Genomic DNA, 24,564 nt, shown 5'->3' on the forward strand with positions numbered 1-24,564 from the left:
GAAGAACTCTTTCTGACAAGGAAATACATAACAAAATCTGCTTGTTGGCACAAACAACAGTAAAGCTACATCAATAAAAGAGGCTAGCATCAGAAATAGTTTGATTAAAAAAAAAAAAACTACACCAAAACCAAGAAAATCCAGCAGGTCCCCAGGAAGCTATGCACTCTTGGGAGACTAAGCACCTTATTTTAACTTTACTCTGAATTGAACATCTAATCAAAATAAGCAAGGCTACAGCATTTTCAAGTTGCCTTTAGCACACAAACTTTCATTTAAGTCTAAATCAGCATCAGGCTCCACAGCAAAACCTCAATGACAGCTTACTTGTACTTCAAACAATTTCAAAGTCTCTTCAAAGTTCAGAGTGGTTCTTTCAGTACTGGAATAATTGTAATAAGTAACAGAATACAGATTACAGTGATTGCTTTGTTAATTGTATTTCAGGTAATAAAATATCCACTGCATCCTACTCAAAGCAGCATTTATTAAAGATAGTATCAAGATAAGTCAATGCATAATGAAGCTTTCCCTCCTACAAATATGTAAACAACTTGACAGCAAGTTATTATTACAATATAAAAATTAAAGCTTACAATGCATTTTTGTAAAGCTACTAACTTTAATGTAGACAGTCTCTGGTCTGTAGCATTTAAAAATATGAGTTCTTGAAAAATGTTAAAGTATCACCTTTGCACATACATATTTTCGTAGAAAAATACTTAAAAGACCAACTTCCCATTAATAAAAGCCACACCAAAAATAAAGCACATCTTTTGTCATGAACAGCGTGTTAAATGCATCTAGCATTTACTCCACCGGTCTGTTTAACCAGATTATATTCTGTCCATTTTAAAATTAGTTTGCAAAAAAGTATCTTGGATAATATTCAGTTATTTTCAGATAACAAAGCAATTAGCATCAAGTAGCTAATATTGGCAATTATCTTGTAATCAGAGTCTGACCAAAGCTTACTTGCAACTGAGGCCATTGATTTAATCATCATCGCAAGATGTGTATTTTGCCATGTACAGTAGGCTCTTGCTAAGAAATCTGAGCTAGTTCAGATGTATTTTGGAAAGGCTCGAAACTTTCATATGGTTTAACTAGCAATACACAGTCTCTTTTAAAGCACCTTTGACCTCTAGGTTCTTCTTTCACTATATTAACAGTCCTGTTAGTGGCAGTCAGTTACTTCTCAGGAAATGCTCTGTTCATAAGATTACATAATTTGACATGAACTACATTTTACACTTGAAAACCAAAAAGAATGTTAAGTTAATTTTTGATTCTTTGTTTAACATTTTTCCAAGAAGTTTACTGGCAAAAGCTAGACTTTAGCAGCTAAGGCAAAAAAGTTTGAAAATTCCTTACATGCAAAGTTCAAAAGATTGTGTAATATTTCAAAACCAAACTAAACTAAATTCAAAAAGCAGAGAGAAATACAGGATCATTAGGATGAAAGCTAATCATGCCATTGTGCCCTGCCAAGCATCAGCTGACAATGAACAACAAGGGAAAACACAAATAAAGCCAGACCTTAAGATAATATAGTGAATCAGTCTCAGGATGAATTCAGAGAACAAAATCAAGCCATCAAGAGAATTTTACAGTAGGGTATTAGACTGAAAAAAAAAACACCAGGAAAACACTGGACACTTTATCACTTAAGATAGTATCTGAGAGAACACATGTACATTTATATGCAAACAGTAATGATATGAGTAATACTGCCAGCTTTCCTAGTTCCATGCATAGTTCCAAAAAAAAAAAAAAAAAAAAGTTTATTTAGCCTTTGTCACTATTTAATTAATTAGCAAGTTAAGTATGCCAGAAGTTATAGCCTCAAGTACATAGTGACACACAGAGCAACATTCTGACCATAAGTGTGGTAGAGCCTAAAATACTCAAATGATCTCTAGTCCTGGAAACGTGAGAAGAACACGAGCTCTGAAACAGGATCTACATAAACCTGTAAAAGGAACTGTAATCTTGAAAGAAGGGCTTACCCTGCTCATTCATGTAGGAGTCTGATTTGTAGCAAGATGACAGTTTCACTGCCATGCTTGCCAATAAAACAAACAAGATGAGTTAAAGCAAGATGTGGCAACGTGTGCCCAAGGAAGACACTCAACTGGATAGTAAGGGTTAAGGGATACCACACAAGGACCAGGTCAGTCTAATTTTCAGACTGGGGTGAGATGCAATACAAAAGCCTCCGTTTCCTCTAAGGTCTTACATACCTTAACATACAGACAGCCCTTCCCTACATTCAGGGAAAAAGATGAGAAGCACAAACATTCCTGGGACACAAGTGATAAACCACTTCATCTCATCACTGCCTTCCCCACAGACAACAGCTCTTTATAAAAGCTTGCAGTTTTGCACAAATTGCAGTTTTGGCTAGAGGATAGGATTTTTGCACTATATTCATTTTGCAGAGAGTAGCCTTCCTGTCTTCTGGTATGAAACTGCTTCTTCGAGTCAAGTAATACAAGCTTTGGCCTTTAATCAGACATGGACCATTACAACTTCTTGATAAAGCATTTAGCTTCTTTGTAGATGCTGAAAGCACTGCACCATCATTATTTTTATCTTTGACCAAGGTTTTGCACTAGGCTTACAGATGCCTACAACAGCAAGTGAGTTACACAATGCCAATACAGAGCAGCTGCATTTTTAGCCATATAACTCAAACCCTGGCCCAAAGTTCTCAGAAGACTACTTCAAAAGCCAGTATATATTAAGAGGCCATTAAGTGTGTACCAACAGTGACCCCACTATAGCTGTAATATAAACAAGAACAGTGGCAGACCCAAGCCTTAGGCATATGTTTAAAAACACTGCAGTAGACTTGCAGATGACTGTCATACCTGGGGAAAGGCTTAAGCACTGTAGTCCAAGATCCAAGGATAAGAAGGGTCACACATCATTTTCTCTTCAAGAACAGTTAACACCATTTCTCCCTATGCTATCTATGAAAAGTGTTTTCTCCTGAATCCACAGTAGAAATGTAGTCAAACAGAAAACTAAGTCGGCCTAATTTTCAGAACTGCAGAAAATAGAACCAAAGGGGACCTCAAAAAGTCATTTTGACAAGTGTCTGCCTTGAATGACATTCCAAAATTAATCTCTGTGCAAACAGTTATGCTGTGGGACTCTAGGTTATAGAATGGCTGTCTTTTTAAATTAGCTAGTCTTTTAGAAAGGGCTATTTGTATGTAAATCTTTTCGTACTAACTTTAGTAATAAAAGTACTACACAGCCAATATTAGACTCCACATATATATGAAATATACACACATACATGTTCTAATATATACATATATTCATTCTTAAAGCAATGCTATGTAAAACCAAACCAGGGCCTGAATATCTATCATATGACTTCATGTCAGCATGACTTCTAATACACAGCTGATGGGCTGATCAGATCCCTGAGGTCTATCATTGGAATTGCTGCTAGTTTTACTTACCACAATTTTAACCAAAAACTGACCTAAATCATGTAACATATCTCTAGGTAAAGGAGAAAGAAAGACACAAACAAAACAAAACAAAACCCACCCACACAGACAAAAAACCACACAGCCTTGTAATATACAGTAAGGCACCTGATAATATTGTTGTTAGTAGCAATTATCTACAGCATCCTAAGTGTACGTAAGCAATCAGGATAAATTAAAATAAGATCATGAAATACAAGAATTGCTGGCATTCAAAAAATAAGTCTGACCTACCTAAGAAGTCATTAAAATGACATGTGCAGCTGTAAATCAGTAAGTGTGCAAAACTATACAGTTTTGCATAAAGTGCTAAATGTACCCTCAGTTTGCACCTATTAGTGTTATGTAAGTTTGTTAAGCTTGGCAATACAATGCAAAAAGATGACAATCTTACAGATGTACCATATCTACCTAGTCTTTCCTCTCCCTTCCTTACCATCATCGACCATCCTTTAAACTGAACATTTTTAAATTACACAAAAGCCTTTTCAGGAACTGTAGTTCAGAAAAATATTTCAAGTATGCCTATCTTTCCACGTCAACTTGGGGACACTTTGGGTTCAATTTTCACAAGTTCCAAATACTTACAACTTCTGCTAATTCATTTGGAGTTGTAATTATTTTTGTCTGTTCAGTACCTCTGGAAAAAGACTGTTTCCTGTTACTCATTTAACTCCCATTTAAGAAGTGCTGAAATCCATATTACAACTTGTCCAGATTTAAGTCTAAGCAACAAGCAGTTACAGAAAAGCAAAGTAACACTTTATCTGACCCTTTAGGTTCATAAAACCAAGTCCTACCATATCTATTCATATAGTCATTATATGAATCATATACAGATCTTTATCACTTGACACACTGAATTCAAGTTATTATAATACAGCAGTTTGTCTTGCAGGCACTGTGCAATACACTTAGAAGTATACAGCGGGTCTCTTCTTTACTCTGTATTTCAGTGATCCATACCGTATCTGAGGGAAAATAGAAATTGAAACAAAGAGCTGAGATCACTTCAGGCAGAAATATTATTTACCTTTCTGCTAATCCAATCTAGTAAGCATCTTTAAATGTGCTTTGGACACTCCACAGTTTCAGTAAAAGAATCTGCCTATGACTGAACAAGATAAAGTTTCAACAGAACTGGGCAAAATACTTAAGTCTCTACTGTTTTCCTATAATTACCCCAAAAGTTTTTGTAAGATTCCATAGAGATTTATCTTGAAGTATCCTTAAATCATGTGACACATGTGAATATAAAGCACTTTGAATCTACATAGAACCTACTACATAGAATCTTCTCTTTGTGGCTTAAAGTCAAAGAAGACTATACGTCTATGGGAAATAAAAAATTCTGAGTCTCCAATAATCCAATTGAGCACCAGATGTTTAAAGTGTGCACAATCAAGACACGCAAATGCAGATGACAATATCACTATATACATCCCATTCAAGGTAAGCAGTTCCTGGAGTCTGGGCTTGGTGATGCCAAAATCAGCATTACAAGCACAAAGTCCATTTCATCTACTTACCCTTTTTCCTCACTTAGCTCTTCTTGTTCATGTTTTTCCTGTAAACACCCCAAAGTACAAAAGCTCCAAGCTCTGATATTGTTACCACATACTTCCTTCTTCATTTAGCATTCTACAACCCAGTTAAACCCTGATAAACCCTCTAAGATTTAGGAAAAAAAAATGTCAAGGTACATTGCTAAAACCAGACTCAATACTTAACCAAGATTAGACTTGCCTCTTTACGGCCTTTAATACTTTTCACAGATTTCATGCTCTGAGTTCTTCGAAGGCCTCTCTGAGCAAACATTTCATCCTCTGAATGTGTCCCCTCCATCTCTTCATCTGTTTTATCATCTCCAGGATTTTTTTCCAGTGGAGATTTGTAACCTTTAAAAAACAGTTTTATAACAACGTTTATAGAAGAAGTAACCGTAACTTTTAGATTTCTAAGAAAGCCAGGAGTTTCATCTTTAGCACACATTCTTTATTCTTTTTAAACAATCTAGTCAGTCTCTCAGCTGTTTCAAAACAGTGAAACACCTTGTCTGCCAGGAGCTTGTTGCTTACAATTCTGCCATTTGTAAGTAACAAGCCACTTTGTGCCATAGGTATGTGATGCAGTGGTTCCCCAATTGTCAAAATTTAAACCATCAGCTTTCTACCATCTTCTGCTTTACACTGAACTGCAGAAACCTCAGTGGTCATCTTGACAAGCACTTAAGGGTTTTGGCCACAAGCCCCATGGGAGGAGTGTTTGACAGAATGATCTTTAAAGGTCCCTTCCAATCCAAAGCCGCCTACAATTCATAGGATCTTTCTTCCACTTGCACGCCTCTGGTTATTTAATAACAAAGTCCTTTTCAGATGGATACAATGTTAAAGTAGTTACTAGCAAGGGTTGTTTACATCCTGCGAAAATAGGATCAAGATTATTACCAAAGAGTCTCACTAGAGGGCGCAAACTGCTTAAAAAACACGTCCTGAGAAGATCCTTGGGGGTCCAAAAGCCCGGAAAGCCCCATCGTAGACATATCATAAAGCCCCCAAAATGCAGTCTGTTTCTTTCCCCCTCGCCAAGCCCTCCTTTTATAAGGCCATACCAAAACCTACAAGATGTAACAGTTAGGGACACCTTTTAGACTCCAAACCCGACTTCATTTAGGCACATTTCATCTTAAGCCAGTTTCCCTTAGGCTGATTTAGATTCCTTTCCTTTGGTCATTTCATTCTTTTCCTGAAATTGGAATGACAATCACACACTTCACAGCTACTTCACAGAGACTTGAATCTTCTGCCTTCGTAGAGACAACACATCTCTGCCTCCAATACAGTTTCAATTTATCTTCTTCAATATGGAAGCTTTAAATTGCATCCTGACTAAAGGATGTTTGCTGTGACACCAGTACTGCTTTATCTCTAACACCTCTTCTGATGCATCAAAATCATATCTGCCCTCTTCAGATCGAGCATACTGACAGCTCGGTCATGCTATTATCAATGTTCTTCTACAACCAAGTTTTTCCAACTAATTTCCAAAGGACCTCCCAGCTCAGACAAAAACACCCAACATTCTGCTAAGCGCACCAAAATACTGCTACACGGTGCTCCTAACTCTGTCCGTGGTTTGTCCTTTTTTAAAATCCTTAATGCTGAAAAAAACTCTAAGAAATCAGAAAAGGCATACACCAGATTCAGGTCCAGAAGTAGAAACAATAAAACTAGCTCTAAGCTCACATTTTGACATGTGAGATTGAACCTTACAAGCAGTGGTTATTTACACCATATAAACTACTAGCTTTTGGTTTTGGTTTTTTTTTTAAATGGAGTGTTGAGCATTTCCAAGCTATTTCAGATAGATAACTAATGGTCTCTTACTGAGGAATAACCCCTGCAAAACAGCTGCAATGACATCATCCCTAATGCATCAGATAAATACATGGGCTGTACGCCATGGCTAGTGCCCCCTGCCTTTAGACTGACCTGCACAGGATACCTTCTGGGCTCAATTAACAATACAGATTAGGGCCATTCAGGTGGCCAATTTTTCCTCAGAAACACCATGGGCTACCATTCAATTCCTGGAATTCTTTGTACTCTACAAGCATCACTCGTTCCCAAAATGGAGGAATGAGAAGAAATGATGGGCTTAGGTGAAAAGAAAAGAAACAGAACTATTTCTTTTGTGGGAAATAACTACAGCGTAGCTTCACCACTTAAGAAGGTACAATTGACAACCTTCCACTGAAACCTTCCTTCAAAGATCACAGACTCAACAGCAAAGTGATGATAATATAAAAATAAAGACCAATAATAAAGTATCTCTGCAAAAATATTGCTCATCACACAATGCACCATCAGCTTTTGAGCACTGATGTGCATCAGTCCATTATGACATCTTAATGCCTTAATTATTCCTATCACCACAAGCCATTTCACATTTTGACCTACCATTAAGACCTACTGAATTAATTTCCATTAATTTTCTCTTCAAAATTTATTGACCTTCCATAAATTTTCATGTTAACTTTTTGTACATTTGTCACAGAAACACCACTTAATCACATATTTTTTTACTTCCAATTAAGGTTTGGAAAGGAACTCTCACCACTAATTGGCATAAGTTAGGAGTAACGAGTATGGTACGACTACACATTTAGTGGCTGCAATAAGGAAATAATTCAGGGAGAATTTCCTCAACTGCCACAATATATCTTGCTCAAGTCAACTCTGTTTAAGTGTACTGTAATTCTTAGAGGCCTTTTTCATTTCTACCAGGAATAAACGTATTTCTGCTTTCTCACTTCCGTCTTCAGTAAATTGTTCTTTCAGCAAGGAAAAGAAAAGATAGATACTTACCTGAAGATTCACTTGCAGAGGCTCTGGTTTTCTTTTTTGATTCTGGTAATGTCTGATATGGTCTCTGTCCCACTGGCTCATCTCCTTGTATAGTAGTCAAATCATGCATACTGAAACTTCTCAGTTTCTCAGTTATGGCACCTTGACTCTGAAACACAGTAACAATATCATTAAAAACAAAGGAGAGGTTTAACTTTGCTATTCATTTGGGTTAAGATGTTTAAGCCCATGCTTCCTTTTGCACTACAAAATTCATTTAACATAAGCATGCAACAGATTTGCCTTTGCTTTACTGCTTTAACTCAGGCTTAACTGTATACTGTTCCTAGATGAAAAGGTTACGGAAACTAGCAGTTTCATTACAAATGTCTCATTTCACTCCTTCAATCTGAGCAACTAAAGGCTTTTTGGTGAGGGGAAGTGTTTCAATGGAGATGGGGGGGGCAGGACACAGCACACATCAAAAACACTGGATTCACTTCAAACATGGTATTTCTCCAGCAGTGCTAGGTATTGTGACAGTGTGTTTAACACTTCCGGTTTTAAAAGTGTGGTTGAAGATAAGGATATCCGCTATTTCATATTTTACACTCCACAAATCTGAATATGCATGTGTTAAAAATACACTCTGCAACATTAACTCAAGTAACTGAGAAACTGGCAGCACTACAACAGCTCTAGTTGTCAGAGACTTGAAACCACAAACCAAAGAGGTCCTGCCTGGACTACAGGCTATCAGGTTCTCATACTAACATAGCTATACTGGCATAATCCCAGCCCAAAATCTAATGCTATAGGTAAGAATAGATGACCACATTTGGACATTAGTGTTGTATTCCTTCTCTGATTGGCTTTACACCTTTCCTACCTGGGACACACAGAAAGTTCCTCTCTGGAAAGAATGGTCATCAAGCAGCTTTTCATCTTACACCAGATAATGTTGTTACTAAAGCACTGAAGATTAATTTATCGTATAAGCAACTAAAAGTGCAAGCACATTACTCAGTGTCATGTTAAAATACCATTTCATTCTTTCCTTTCTGGCATACGAGTGAAAAAAAGTAACTGTTTCAGAAGAAGTTTAACATGCCTGTGCATTAATTCTCCTTGGAGCAAGGGTTCAAGATTTCATTTAATTCTTACAAATGAAACAACATTCTTTTATTCTTACAAATGAAGCTTTTAAGTGAAAATCCTCATTTGAGCAATATGTTAGCTGGCAGCAGCAGCAATCCATACACCTTTCTCTGCAACAGTACAAGCATAAAGCAGTTCTTGCACCACTGGCCATAGCCATTTGCTCCCACCCTCATGAACAACTGTTTGTGCATGGTAGACCAGCACACTAAATTATTCCATATTAAAAATAGCTATGTGAAGTGAAGAGACACTACTGATACTCCTTAAGTATACACGGCTACCAAAGGGGGGGGCAGGGGGAGGAAAGGAACTTCATATTAATTTTCTAATGACTAGTAATTAGTACAGCATGTAAAACTAGGTGTGCTACACAGGCCATAAGAACTTTAATTCTTGCAAAACCATTCATACATTGCCACTATACCATAACAAAAGAAGGTTTTTGTATGAGAGAAGTGGAAGCTTTTCCTTTTCTAGTTCTTCCTACATACATGCAGGATGACTGATGGGTCTCAAGAACATAACTACAGCTCACCTTTGAGTAAAAATGCACTACAGACAACATACAGTCTGTGTGTAAACTATTGTAGAAATTCTTAAGTTAAATTTATTCCCTAAAAGGGCTTATTTAGGGCAGGTCTGCCCTGCCTTAAACCAGGAATCCTGCCCTTCCACTAATTCACCTCTTGCATTGAAAAGCATTTGCACAGTAAACCAAGTCAGGAACTGGCTATGCCTGAGAACTTACAGTCAGCTGCTAGCATACTATAGCAGAGAACTGGAGAGACAGGACTGCTTCTTTTGACAACAAGTAACAGCTTACAGTATCTGCTACAACACATAAGACAGTTCATCAGTCTACAACCACTGTGTGAAGATAAACAACTGGACTCGGGTTTCCACCACTGAACACTTATGAAAGCATAAGATGGATTCAGCTGGTTCTCAGCAGAATCCATAGAAATAGTTAGGCACAACCCTGCTCACTAAGTGTGGACATAATCCTCGATTCTTCCAGAAGCAGAAATATAAAAAGATACACCTGCCTAGAAGTTGCAAAGCGAGTTCATTCATCACGTTATATACTACAAAAAGACATGTGGAAATTGTACCAGATAATGTAATTAAAATTATAATAACTAACATGCTAAGAAGTCACATTATGAGCCTGTATTTCCTATTCCATTATAAATATAGTGGCTACATCCAAGCTGGAAACATTCAGTCTTATTTTTCAGTGCAGCTTTTGGATACAGGATTTTATTCTTTGAAGAGGGGGAAAAAAAGTCAACTATGTGACATAAAATAACATTGTTTCCTTAACCACTCTGCACTCTTGCTGAGGCTAGAGCTCCTGTGGTGTACTGCCTCATTCAGGGAGGAGAAACGGATTCATACAATGGGCCCTTCATTCCAAAACTACTTACCAGGATGGAAGGTTTTACTCAAGTTACACACAGCGAATGTTAAGAAGTTTGAAAGGATGCATATACAAATAAGAGATGCAGCACACACACCCCAAGAGTCACAGTAGGAATAGGGACTGCATAACCACTGCTGTACTGCACAGTCATGGTCACATGTTATACTAATCCTATGCAAGTACTCCCTACAGTCTCCCCCAGTCTCCTGTCTGAACGCAGTCTCCATTCCAACCCTACAAAGATCCAGTCTAGCCAAATCAAGATTGATTTCTACTTCACACCACTGCAGGTCAGCTGGAGGCCCCATTTTAAGGCATTTTGTGTATTTTAATTGTGAAAAGAAAAAAAAAAACTGCAACAAAACCCAACACATCACTATGCTCATACAGCACTTAATATTTACAGAGTCTTCGATGTTCCATGCTCAGAAGCAGCAGATAATTGCTTTCTGCTGAAACAAAGCATTCCAGATCTGGATTACCATCAGCTCAGAATGAATGGCTGAAAAATATTTAATACCCTCTACTGCAGGAAATGTGAAAGTAACATTCACATTTAGAATATTAATGCATTAAGAAATCTGGTATCTTGTTTCAAAGCTGAGAGAGTTACTAGTCAGAGCTTGGAAGGAAGATGTTTGCTCACAAAACAAGATAGAGCAATCCAATTGCAGGCGGACCTGAAAGGGGATCTCCCACATCCACATTCATACCATGGGCATGACAGCAGCAATCACCTCTCCCCTGCCATACAGAGAGCCCCAGTATGCTGCTCACAAGAAGATGACAGAGCAGTGGCCACTCCTCCACTGGTGTCCCATTATTTCAACAGTTCCTACCAGTAAGGAAGGAACACAACAGGCTACATCCAGCCCAGAGGCTGCCAACTAAATTACACTACAAAAGATTGAGACAAACACACAACTACAATGCAGGCAAAAAAAGCACAGAACAATTTCAGTGCTCAAGTATCTATGTAAGTGAATGCTCACGAGATGAACCACAAAATTTGTGTTATCTTAAACAAAAAGCAGGTCTTAAAGAATGAGCTTGTTTATTCAGCAGTATTTCCTAAAACATACAAAACACTTTTGAAAGACCACATTCATTAGAAGTGACCAACCTGAAACACTAATTAAAGTTGTAATAGGTTTCTAAATCCAGTTTCTTATAAATATAGTCTACTTAAGAGACTCCTTTTGAGACTACTCAGACTCTAGTAAGCTATTAGTATGCAGTCTCATCAGCTGACCCTCATAGATGAAATGCCATTCTCTATTTTGTTACTGAGCATGTATTTTTATAGTCTATATGCTTAACCCAGGGAAGTTGCTCTAACCAGACACCACACAGCCTCTGGTGCATGGACTCTTCTTGTTGCTTAAATTGGACTTGCACCCTCTCAGTAGTCAGGATCACTGAATAAAGCTGCTTGCCTTCATTGGACAAGTTCTCAATGGACTCTGCATCCACAGAAATGCTTGGAGCTTTGTGGCTACAGAGCTGCAGTGTGCAGCACCCACATTCCCAGCTGTTCTCTCCCTGATCCAATCAGACAGGGAATGACTTCTGTTCCCTCTCAATCTGGAGAGGGACTGCTGTCCGGTGAATGACCTCTGCAGCATGCCAGGCAGTCCCAGCAGGGAGGAGGGATGAAAGCAGTATTGCTAGTGAGCTGAGCTGTTCGTACTGATACTGGCTGCATGCCACAGCTGGCTGCAAGGTACCTCCTTCCTCTGCCATGCCTTGAGTGGGAAGAAGAGAAGAAGTCTGTACAAGGCCTTTAGACTAATATTCAACCAGCAAAGAGGCAGCAGATCCAGGATGACTCAAAGACATGCAGAAACACAGCCCTCAAAATATATTATCATCACCACCATCAAATACTACTTTACAAATGAACAATAATCGCGTGGCCTCATTAAGAAGGACAGTGCATGTCACAGCTTAATCAGCAGCTGTCCCACATGTGGTAATACAGAAACCAGTTTTCGCTAGTAACTTGAAAAGTCAGAATTTATGTGTTGGCAAAAATTGGAATGTACAGGTAACTAGGACCTCAGAAGATCTGGAAAGCAGATGCATCAAAATACAAGATATATCAGTTGAACTTAAGTGTTGTAGATACAATTTCCACATATCCATATACTATTAAGCTGAACGAGCTCCAACAACTTTCCTGTCATTAAAGGCATCTTGTTGCTGATTATTTTAATCCCAAAGAAAAATTTTATTAATAAACAGGAGAAGTCAGCCAAGACCCTACTTCATCTCAAACTTCTGGAAGAGGGATTTTACAAAGATTTGTTTTCTGTTCATGATAAAATAAGTAACACAATTTATTTTGTTAATGCATGCTATTTAGCAGGTTTTGAAACACTAAGTTTTACGTGAACAGTGGCTAACTAGTGCCAGCTAAAAATATCAGTATAGGAATGTAAGTTATAAGCCATGACTCCTGCCAATTACATTTCAACTTAAGTACAGTGGAGCAGGTTCAAACCTATGTCAAATTTCAGTAGACTGACCTGGCTGTCTGCTCCAGCCTCCCCTGCAGAGCCTACTAGCCTTTTAATTCCTTTGACAGCCCCTGAAGTAAACAACTCTTTCCCACGCTTGATCTTGAAAATATTCCAGAGAATTTCAAGCAATTTTATCACCCTCCAAGTTAGCATAAGCAGACATTGTAATGTCTTTTGCTTGGACACTTCAGTGAACAGAAGCTTTCTTTGGAGCTCTTGTGTTTAGCCTCCCACATTCTCTACTCCTAATTTAAGATCTGTCAGAATAAGCATTCCTGCTCCTGAAAAGTTATGAAAGTGTGTCTCCTTCCCATCAAAACTGATCCCACTAGTAGGATTCCATTCCTGAAATCCTATAGCATGCTCCACCAGCTCATGCTGAAGGAATAATCTTTTCACCTGCTGGAGGCAGCAGTCAACTCTCGAAAAACAGGGAACAAAATGAGGAACACATGCATTGTCTCCATTTGCTTGCATGGAGCAGTCACGCTCAGATTTTTGGAATGACAAGCTAAAGAGAAGTTTAACATGCCAAAATACAGATTTTTAGAGTCTCCTCTTTCATACTGTTTAAAATATCATGTCTATTTTAGGTCTTCAGTATTGTGGTGGTCGTTTTGCCCAAGCATCTCATCTGCACTGAACTAATTCTGTACAAATATTCATGAGCATGTTTAACAAGTTTTAACAAACAGAGCAGGCACCTTGCCAGTCACAGCTGAATGGCAATGAAATCTAAACACACACATTCAGGAAAAAGTTACTCATTATTTCAGTAGAAAGTGGGAGGAGATATTTGTGTTATTTATTTAACAATATTTCTGTAACACCATAAGGATTAACAAGAAATAGAAAAAAATCTTAGCCAGACAGCCAGACACAAGGAAAACATAAGGATAATTACAGGTGCACACTGTAATAAATCATAATTTGCTGCTTGGCAAAGAATTTGCATTTTAGCATTTAGCCTAGTTCTTAAACATTTTCCCCAGTAGAGTACTTTAAGATTTTGTTTGTTAGGTTTGCTTGGGTTGAAGGGGGAGGGGTGTGCTTTTTTTTTTAATAGCCTTTTTTCACTATTAATACTTTCATTCCTTAGGAGGTGTACTCCATTCTAAATTATTTCATGCCTCGAGGCAATACTGAGAGTTCAAATAACAAAAAAGAACCGGTGATCAAACTGAATCATATTCTTAGTATTTTAGGCTCATTACATCCATGTTTTTAAACTGCCATAAAGTGCCATTTTATGTTGCCACCCACATATATCTTTAAAAAGAGAGAGAATGGACAAACAAGAAACGCATGACTTTTTCCAAACATTTCTGAGATAGCATTTGAAAATGGTATAGGTTTTTAGAGATGTCTTTGATTCATAAAGTAAGAAGTTCACATACAAGCACAGAAATACAAGTTAAATGCCGGCTGTACCTACTTTGACATTCAGGGACCTCTACACAGACCAGCTTTCTGTCATCTACTAACAGTGTTCAGGTTTCCAGCCCTGTTACTATGAACATAGCAGTTTCATTAATTCCCAGGAAGAAATTTATCCTGACCACCTTAAAACTATCATTTAACTGATTATACTAATCTTTCTTTCCATACTTAATTTTTGTGTTTTGGTTTAAATGAATATTAGGCAGGATACACGCTGCCTGAAGTTACACCCCTTTTGTGGGCCACAGGGTGTTTACAACCTCACTTGTAAGCTTGTATTTTGTTTTTCTATGAGATTCAACTGAAGGCCATGAGTTTTGTAGGAACAATGACAGGTTACTTCATGATTTCATGGAAAGTGGACAAAGCAAGAGTATACTAAAGAGTAATATGCAAGCTTATGCTTAGTGTATTAATTTAATAATTCAGCCAATGAGTTGCAAACAAGTTAATTGTGTCAAGATAACTTTTATCTGTGCTAGCAATCTTTCATGCCTTACTTCAGATGTGGAGTTACCTCAAGTTGATTGGAGAAAAACAGCAGAAAAGCCAGAAATCCTTTAAATAGTTTGTTTACAAACAAGAAAGCATAACGGAGACAGAAAAGAAACAAGTCATCTTTACAAAAAGCCTGCATCGAAATCTCCATGGTATCTTTTGAATTACAGTAAACTGATCCCCATTATCAAAGAACAAACTACAAGCTATCTTCAAAAACAAATATAGGATGAGGAGTAGAGGACTGCAACCCTTAAGTTGTGCTCCAGGTTTTCAATACATTTGCAGAATCAAAATTTTTGTTAAGGAATGGCAAATCCTCAGTATAATTACACCAGTTTAGATCAAGGAGAAAAGCAATTAATGCAAGCAGAAAATTACCTTTACAGCGGCTGTTACTGCAGCAGTTGCTGCCAAATTCAACCCTTGCCTTCCAAAATTCACCATGGTTTCATAGCCTCTTTCTTTGGCTTGTACGATGTACTCGTCAATCTCCTAAAAGCAAAACACACTGAAATTTTAGAGGTCTATGCATAAGAGAGTCACATTACCCCATAGTATTATTTTTCCATCAACAAAGAACAGAAGGTATCTTTAAGAAAGTATTTAATAGGACAATTACTCTTGCCTTTGTATACTGATGTTTCATTCACTTATACTCTCTGATTTAAAAGAGGATGTGTGGTCAAAGAAGATAAAATGGATCGCTTTTGCCCAGTACAGAAACTTGGCAGTTACATAGCAACTTCCTTACAGAGAGTAAGCTTAACTTGTAAGGCAAAAGGTCTTCAAGAAATGCTTCACGTGAAATCAGAGAGCTCCTTAGAAAGCAGAGTTGGCCCACAGAGAACTTCTGAAGCCAGAGTTCTGACATAGTTAAGTACCAAGCGGTCGTGACACTTATCCCCAGCTGTGGTAAGTGCCTAGAGCTGGAGATGAAGGCTTCAAGGTAGTTCACAACAGGTAGAAGACTACAGGTAAAAATCCCTTTATTTTATGAAGCTGCAAATGGTTTACAGTTCAACCTTCAGAAGGTCAAGATGACCTTACTGTTCGTATCAGTGGCAATCATGTAACTACCTGTTTTGCCTAATAAAGGCCAAGCCCAGCACTGACATTTATAAATGCTATTTTTTGTCCTGTGAGGTTTACCAGGGGTAGTCTTACCATCTTTGCTAATCACTCTTTCCACACATCCAAACAGGATATGGAAAAAGAGCTAAGCAGATCTGTGGCCCTGTAATACTTTGGCTAAAGCTAAATATCCTTTAGCTATTTTCTGTTCCTGAATGGTATTCCCTTAAACCTCAGTAGAAAGTCTCTCCTCCTATCCTGTCAGTTCACACAACAGAGAAGTCAAGGTCATTTGTCCTGAGAAATGTTATTACTAGGTTGCGCTAGGAAAAGTGGTAACATGAACAGTTGTTAAAAATGCATTCATGCTTCTGCGCAAAGTACTGCACATGTTATTCCAGGAGAAAGTCAAACTAAATCACTTCGACTCAACTGGGCTTCCCAAAGTGTACTAGGTAGACCAGAGATCACAAAGCTATGTCAATAGAAAGTAGTACATTGTCTGTTCATGCAAGTCAAACTGAAGCATGTATATGGACAGACATATGCAGTTGTCTCTGCTAATCCAAGTTTATGCTGCCTGGCAAAACAGTAACATCCTGATCTGCTTTTATCATGTATCTAGCAACAGTTAGTACTTCAGCATATGGTATTTCCATATTAGGCATTAAAATGTAAGAAGTAATTTCTTACCCTTTCTTTAGAAGAAAGAAGTGGGTGGAGAAATTTTCTGTAGATTAAACTTGCCCCTCTAGTATATGGGGAAAGAAGCCAGATAACAAAAGCTATCTTCAGTTCATAGTACAGTGGAAACCTACAGAAAAGTTAAAGGTTGCATGAAATCAACAACTGCGTTAAGAAAACGCATAGTAATTAATCACCATTAAGAGATTTCTTCAAAAAACACAATTACATGTTAACATATAGGGTTCTTCACATACAAGAAGTTATACTAGACAAAAATTAAATATGGATTTAATTGTTTTAATTGACTGCAATGTCATTTAATAAATGGGAACAGTTAATATACTTGCTTCACATTATACATTCCTGCACAGAGAAATTAGTCCATCCTTGTAGGAGTTTCATTCTGCTATTCAGTTTCTACAGCAAAGGTGGAAGCTTTATAGTCCCTACTTCCAGTGACACTGTACAGCAATCTTGGAAAACAGATGTTACTCTTCACAAACACCAAGATCTTTTCCTGGGAAAAAGAAAGGACTACCAACAAGTACAACTTCCTTATAAAAATTAAGTCATTGCAAATTAAAAACATGAGAAACAAGTATGGTTTCATCCAGAGTTCATAAAAAGCAGGCTCTTACCAAGAGACTGTTAGGTCAGTTATTGTTTCAGTAACAGTATAAAGAGCAAACACAATCCAATACATCATCCAGCGGACCTGAAAATAAAAACGCCATCTTCAGTAAGAACTCTGATTTCATCTTTATACAGAATACACTACACACTGTACAGTCAGTTCAGAGCTGTCAGAGCAAGACATTCAACAGTATCTCAGCCTGCATCAACTGGGTTTGAAGTGAAATCTTACAAAGGTCCTAAGGGTTTTCTGGTCTTAAGTAGAATTGGCAGCAACTACAACAAACTAAGTGAAATGGCTGGGTCACAACCTCACCTAGGCTGGCTTCACATATTATATTCTGTCTTTACAAAGTTTCAGTGACAAGAAAAGAAAATACACTGCAAAGACCACTATATTATCACAAGTATGCAGCACAATTCCCACTACAGCACTAAAGGATATTTCACTCTCTTCCACACTAATCCATGTTCATACTACACACACGCAAGTCAGCATTAGTATGTCAGGTAGCCTTGCTTTCATTTCACGATATAGATTATTCAGCTACACTCTGCAGTTAAGTTCCACATGTGTGCTTAGCATTATGGTATTAACATGGAGCAAGGCAGGAAAAAGCATTTTCATGGAGATTTAATTTTATGCATATGCCAAGAACCACAAAATTATTGTTAACAGGAGAGCTCACATGTAAGCATCTTAATGCTTCAGGGGGTTACATTTGTATGCTTTTTTGTTTTAAGATTTACTCTATACATCATTGTTTTGAGATCAGAGAATGCTCTTAAAATACAGGTTCTAGTTTTGTTTTCTAGCAGTTAACTGAATCATTCGTTTTCCTTGAACATTTGTTTAAATCTGATTGTCTAAACTGATTACATCTTCCAGAATAAATATTATAGTAGTAGTTCCATGCATTTGTCTTCTGTACGATATCAGTGGCCAAGTGCAATGTATTTCCAAAACAGGTCAGTGCAAACCATCACTAATTATTCATACTAACTGAACGCCCACATGTTCTTAAAACTCCAACACTACCTATGCTAGAATAAAACCAAAACAGGTAAAAACAAACAAACAAACAAAAAACCCAACAAAACAAAACATCATCCAAAAAAACCATCTTTTCATTTGTAATATACAGAGTACTAAATCTTTGGTATACCCACAAAGCATTAAACTCTGTAATTGTTGAATTCATGTACTCTCTTTTAAAAGAGGGAACATACATACTTTCCTACAGAGCACGTTGTTTAGACAATCTTCACTTTTAAAACAACCTTTTTTTGAAGTGGACTTAAGTACTCAAAACCTAATGCTACACTGCTGCCTGTTTCATAGCCATCCATTATGCTTTAAAAATCACTTCCTTTGTCACAACTTGAGACCCATTTATCTTAAATGCTTTTCTGCATTTCAATTTGAAAAGAAGCTCAGTCATGTGATGACATTCTTCACTTCAATCTCTAAAAGGATTTAGATATTTCAGGCTTGAATAAACTAAGACAAGGTATACAACAGCTGAAGTCATCTCTGACAGAACATGTGGCATTTAGACTGGTGACCTTTCCATGAACCAGAGTCAACACCTGAACAAAGATAAAATTAACATCCACCCTTGCTCCATCAACCTAAGCATGATGCAATGGACTTCTTAGGATGCCATGCAAGACTGATTTCTTCCCCTCCCCCAATATATTTTTATCCATGCTATTAATTCTTGAATCAACATCTATGTATCCAGTTTGTAACACTAGAAGTGAAGTTTCTCTTGGGCTGCTAGGAACAGTAAGAAATGTTTTGCAGAAGAGCACATGAGATCATGAGTCCTGCTGAAGTCTGGGCAAAGATGCTCAAAAATACAAGCCAGATCATATTGTAGTACAACTAATGCATTAGGTACCAAAGTATCCTTGACAACAATCCGAGTGATTTTCAGGATTTTCATACAGAGTGGTGAAAACAAGAAGGAAAACAGAAGGTCCTATTTGACACTGCCCAGACTATCATCTGCTTAACTCTTAAAGATGAAGTTACAGAAGCTTTGATAGAATTCTGCTTTTTATGCCAAAAGAGAGCTTATAATTTGTTTTGTTAAGCTTCTTTTTCTACCATTCAACTGTTAAACTCATCTTTGGTGGCTTTGGCTGAAGCACATCTTTCTAAGTCAGGATTTTGAAGCCAGGATTTGAGAAGACTGGTGGTTCGGACTTTGAAACTACATTTCAGAGGCTTATTACCAGCACTTTGGTGTAACACAGTGAAAAAAGTCCTCAAAAAATATTAGTCAACACCATTAAACCAGGGCAATTACAAGAACAAATACATCTTTTAAAAGGCACAGATCCAAATTTCCAGAACTGAAGTCTGTAAATCTTTTAGATTACCAAAACCAGAAGTAACTCTTCTCACCCCCTGAAATAAATCTTTAAACAATCCGTGGCATCATGACCTACACAGCAAGTGAAGATATCTGCACTTTGTGTTTGTTTTTTTTACCGGTGGAAGGGGTAAGTAAATAATTTCACTGTTACAAAGCTCTTGCAATCCAACAAACAAAAACAAGTGGCTCCTGAGCCACATATAAACCTGGAAAGGAAGATGCACTTGGCCCATTACACAGCTGGCAGCAGAGGTGTGCCATTTGGAAGGCTGTAGTTAAACCTCCCTGAAAGAAAACTGACCCAGCTGGGAAGATGAAAGCCAAGGACTGTCTTCAAGATATATTTGGACATTCAACCCAACCAGCAGTAGAGTGGCAATTCACTGATGAATCAGTGCCATTCCCTGCCTGTGGAAAAGTCACTGTGATGGGTGTCATTCACAGAATCATAGAATAGTTAGGGTTGGAAAGGACCTTAAGATCATCAAGCTCCAACCCCCCTGCCGTGGGCAGGGACACCTCACACTAAACCATGTCACCCAAGGCCTCGTCCAACGTGGTCTTGAACACTGCCAGGGATGGAGCATTCACAACTTCCCTGGGCAACCCATTCCAGTGCCTCACCACCCTAACAGGGAAGAACTTCTTCCTTATATCCAATCTAAACTTCCCCTGTTTAAGTTTTAATCAGTTACCCCTTGTCCTGTCACTACAGTCTCTAATGAAGAGTCCCTCCCCAGGATCCCTGTAGGCCCCCTTCAGATACTGTAAGGCTGCTATGAGGTCTCCACACAGCCTTCTCTTCTCCAGCCTGAACAGCCCCAACTTTCTCAGCCTATCTTCATACGGGAAGTGGTCCAAGTCCCCTGATCATCCTCGTGGCCCTTCTCTGGACTTGTTCCAACAGTTCCAAGTCCTTTTTATGTTGAGGACACCAGAACTGCACATAATACTCCAGGTGCGGTCTCACGAGAGCAGAGTAGAGGGGCAGGATCACCTCCTTCAACCTGCTGGTCAGGCTCCTTTTGATGCAGCCCAGGATACGGTTGGCTTTCCGGGCTGCAAGCACACACTGAAGCCAGCTCATGTTCATTTTCTCATCAACCAACACCCCCAAGTCCTTCTCCACAGGGCTGCTCTGAATCTCTTCTCTGCCCAACCTGTAGCTGTGCGTGGGATTGCTCTGACCCGGGTGTAGGACCTTGCACTTGGCATGGTTATACTTCATGAGGTTGGCATCAGCCCACCTCACAAGTGTGTCAAGGTCCCTCTGGATGGCATTCCTTCCCTCCAGAGTATCAACCGAACCACACAGCTTGGTGTCATTGGCAAACTTGCTGAGGGCACACTCAATCCCACTGTTCATGTCAGCAACGAAGATGTTGAACAAGACCAGTCCCAACACCGATCCCTGAGGGACACCACTCGTTACTGGTCTCCAGACGGACATTGAGCCATTGACCACAACTCTTTGTGTGCGGCCATCCAGCCAGTTCTTTATCCACCGAGTGGTCCATCCATCAAATTGATGTCTCTCCAATTTAGAGACAAGGATGTCATGTGGGACAGTGTCGAATGCTTTACACAAGTCCAGGTAGATGACACCAATTGCTCTACCCCTCATCTCAGCCCCATGAACATTTTGATGCAACTGCAAGTTCAGGGACTGCTCAAAGACCACATATAACTGAAAAGCGGTGTTTTACACTATGAAAATACACAGTTGGAAAAATAGGTTTCCAGACTCTACTAAAGCTCTTGTGTAAATGACAAGCACATCTAAAATGCCCAAGAAAGACAGCTAAGTGATAGCTAACTGGACAAGAGGTAAGAATAAAAAAAATCTGAGCATTCTACAAACTTTTTTTCTTTTCCTAAGAAACACATAACAAGAGATAATGGTAACCTCTTAAAGTGTTTTCTTCTATTAAGAGTTTGAAACTGCTATCCTCTACTTAGCCTGTGGATCCCTTCTGAGGGAGTGGGGAGGAAAAGCAGATTATTAAAATTCTTTGCATTACATACCCTCCTGACAGGGTAAACTAAGCATGAGACAAAAAAACTTTTTTTTTTTTTAATCTCCCAGAAACTTCGGTCTGGCACACACTAGCTCTATGGGCACAAGTAAGCTCTAATCAGCTTGCATCCAGAAACCAGAAGTATGAATACAATGTACACTTTGGAGCCCTGATGGAGCAATCAGACTACATGCAAGACATACAAGGGGAACAACAACAGCTACTGCATTTTACTACTGCAACCACGTACAAAGCAGAGACATCATACATACAGACAGCAGCATTAGGTCACAGCTACAGCTGCCAAGTTGAAGTGAAGGCACTGACTCCATCCTGAGTCAGGAAGCCAAGTTAAGAACAAGGTTCAGGAGAGAATATAGGTTAGTTGCCAAAAGGCTGCCTCTTAAAACAGGGAAGTAACTCAATGACTAAAAGCTCCTTGTGACTGCAACTGGGTAACATTCTTGTGGTAATCATCATTGCTTACCCTGAAAAGTAAATAATTTAACAGATTAATTCTAAACTGCAGTAACTACAGCAATTGTGTTTTTCTCCACCTTACTTTTCTGTCTGTTCTTCTTTCCTCCCCATCACCTTAACCAAATCTTTTCCTTCTCTGGTTACATTTTTTCCTCCTCGTTGAGGAAAAATAGATTAGCTACAGCCACCCTTTTTTAGGGTTGATTTGAATCCCCTACTGAGCTCTATAAAAATGACAATTATACTGATATTATTCTTCAAGTGGTCACTGAGAATCAATTTGCCATTGCTTATACTATAGGTGTTAGCAGAACTAGAGAATCTTTATTCCACTCCCACCCAAAAGTGCATTATTTTGGGCACTTCACTGAAATGCAGTCAACGCTTTAAGGATTATGTTTAAAAATCCTCCTAGGAACATTTATATGTTTCACAGCATAATGTGTTGGGACACATTTCAGCAAAGTCTGTGAGAAAAAGTCTGAGAAACCTTACCTTAAATTTAGCCCTCCAGACAAAATCCCAGGATTAACACTAGGCTCACACAAGTGTTGTATCTAATACTAAGTTAGTCAAATAAAGATTTCATGTGATTTATTTCATTGTGTAACGAAAATTTCAGAGTTGTATGCCAGCGGAGGCATGTAATTAAGCAATTAAAAGGAGTGTGACTTACATATTCCTTCACATTTTTTGTCTTCACAGCTTTGTATGAGTAATATGCAGGATACAGCATCCCAAACACCAGTCTATTGGAAAATAAAAAAGAGTATTCAGAATCTGTTATACTGTATATAACAGTGACAATACATTATTAGGGCGATGCAGCCAACTTAATAAAAAGGAATCCCATTCTCTAGTTTGGAAAAAAAAAAACACAAAACAAACAAAAAAAAAAAACAAATAAAAAAACACAATGTTTCAGGCTGCTTGGAGGAAGTTTAGCAATACACAAAATAGAGTAACATGAACAGAAAGAGGCTACATGCCCTGAAGACAACAAATGGTTTCATAAGACTGCCTCTAGCAGATAATGTAAAACTAGCAGCTCTTCTGGTTCAGCACAAGTAAAACCAGTCCTGCAATCTCCATACCGAAAGACTGTTTACACACTGGTAGTGTTCTCAGACTTAAAGAGCCTCTAACAACTATAGGTAGGTAACCAGAATCACCTACTTTTATCAGAGGATAAAAAGCAATTTTAAGACAAGATTAATTATATTATTTAACCTCCATTTGCTAAAACTCTGCAGCAAAAACACATGGAAATGGAAGCAAGTAGGAATTAAAAGTTTTGCTCAGACAACAAGTTTCTGCTAAAATTCATCAAAAGTAAGGTGCAGAGGAGGGTGAGAGGGTGCCAAGCAATCCATACCAAGGAAAGGATCGGAAAAAAAGAGATCTGCTAACTTCGTTACAACACAGAATTTTCTAGTTAAGAGTTTTGGATGTAGACTTGTGGAACAGTTTTTATGAGAAATTGTACAGCAGTAGTTGACATATCCTTGACAAATGCAAGATCTCCACCTTTTATTTCACCAGGATGTTACATTTTGTAAAGTCAAGCACCTGCCTGCCCTTAGTTCCAGCAAACAGCAATTACGCAAAAGTCTGGCTGCATCTTTGCAACATCACTTACAACTTGCTCAGGAAGAAACTGCAGAAATATGTGGAAGAAATTTATATTTGTAGGGAAATCCAGAGATCTAAGAAAATTCGTAATTCTTAAGTAATTCAACTTCCCACCGTTCGGCAAATGAAGGTGCATCACATGGGTTTGGGGATTTGTTTGTTGTTGGTTTTATTTTGATCAGAGCCTACCTGGGACAGACCTGACATGTGAGATTTCAACTCAAATGGCTGAATTTACTGAAGTAAACAATCAACTAAATTTTTTCTTGTTGTGTCAGGTAGTTTTAAATGAGTGGTTCTACCTACAGAGCCATTGCAGAAGACTGCATGATTCTACCAAGCTTTACTGTTAAATCCAGAAAAGAATTCTAAGACCTTGTAACCTACTCTACTGTTTGGTTGTTGTTGGCTTTTTATAAGCAACTACTCAAACAGCCTCCATCTTCTACAAGATGTTATTTGCAAAGACTATCACAGAACTTCCCTAGTATGCAAAACATCAATGCGATCTGAATTCAATCAGTTTGATATACACCGTTTTCCAAGCACCACTCTGCTGTGTAGGTAGAAGTTTTCTGCTTCATAGGAAACCAATTTAGAGTACTAAAGTCATCTCTATGTACTTATATATGCAAGTGAGGGAAAAAAAAAAAGTAGGGAATTGTTAACAGCAAAGGTGAGATAGCTTCTGGAACATCACAGATACCATAGAGAACATTTCTCCATCTTGAGTGCAAGGCAAACACATGGGAGGAAGCCT

The 24,564-nt window shown here is 38.2% G+C and overlaps 1 protein-coding gene across 1 annotated transcript in view; it reads right to left on the reverse strand.

Annotated features, from left to right (window-relative positions):
• Positions 1-3,229: 3,229 nt before the first annotated feature.
• REEP3 (receptor accessory protein 3) overlaps positions 3,230-24,564 on the reverse strand; it is a 41,388-nt gene continuing 20,053 nt past the window's right edge. The window contains exons 2-8 of the mRNA XM_061448671.1: positions 22,849-22,921; positions 17,296-17,372; positions 16,664-16,784; positions 15,278-15,391; positions 7,874-8,021; positions 5,253-5,404; positions 3,230-4,477 (exon numbers count right to left, since the gene is read on the reverse strand). Coding sequence (XP_061304655.1) covers positions 4,421-4,477; positions 5,253-5,404; positions 7,874-8,021; positions 15,278-15,391; positions 16,664-16,784; positions 17,296-17,372; positions 22,849-22,921 — 742 coding nt within the window. The 3' untranslated portion in view covers positions 3,230-4,420. The remainder of the gene's footprint in view (positions 4,478-5,252; positions 5,405-7,873; positions 8,022-15,277; positions 15,392-16,663; positions 16,785-17,295; positions 17,373-22,848; positions 22,922-24,564) is intronic.

Source organism: Pezoporus flaviventris, unplaced genomic scaffold (assembly GCF_033815535.1).
Source record: "Pezoporus flaviventris isolate CSIRO_AGI_PZ_B2104156 unplaced genomic scaffold, CSIRO_AGI_Pfla_v1 ptg000001l, whole genome shotgun sequence".
NCBI classification, from domain to species: Eukaryota; Metazoa; Chordata; class Aves; order Psittaciformes; family Psittacidae; genus Pezoporus; species Pezoporus flaviventris.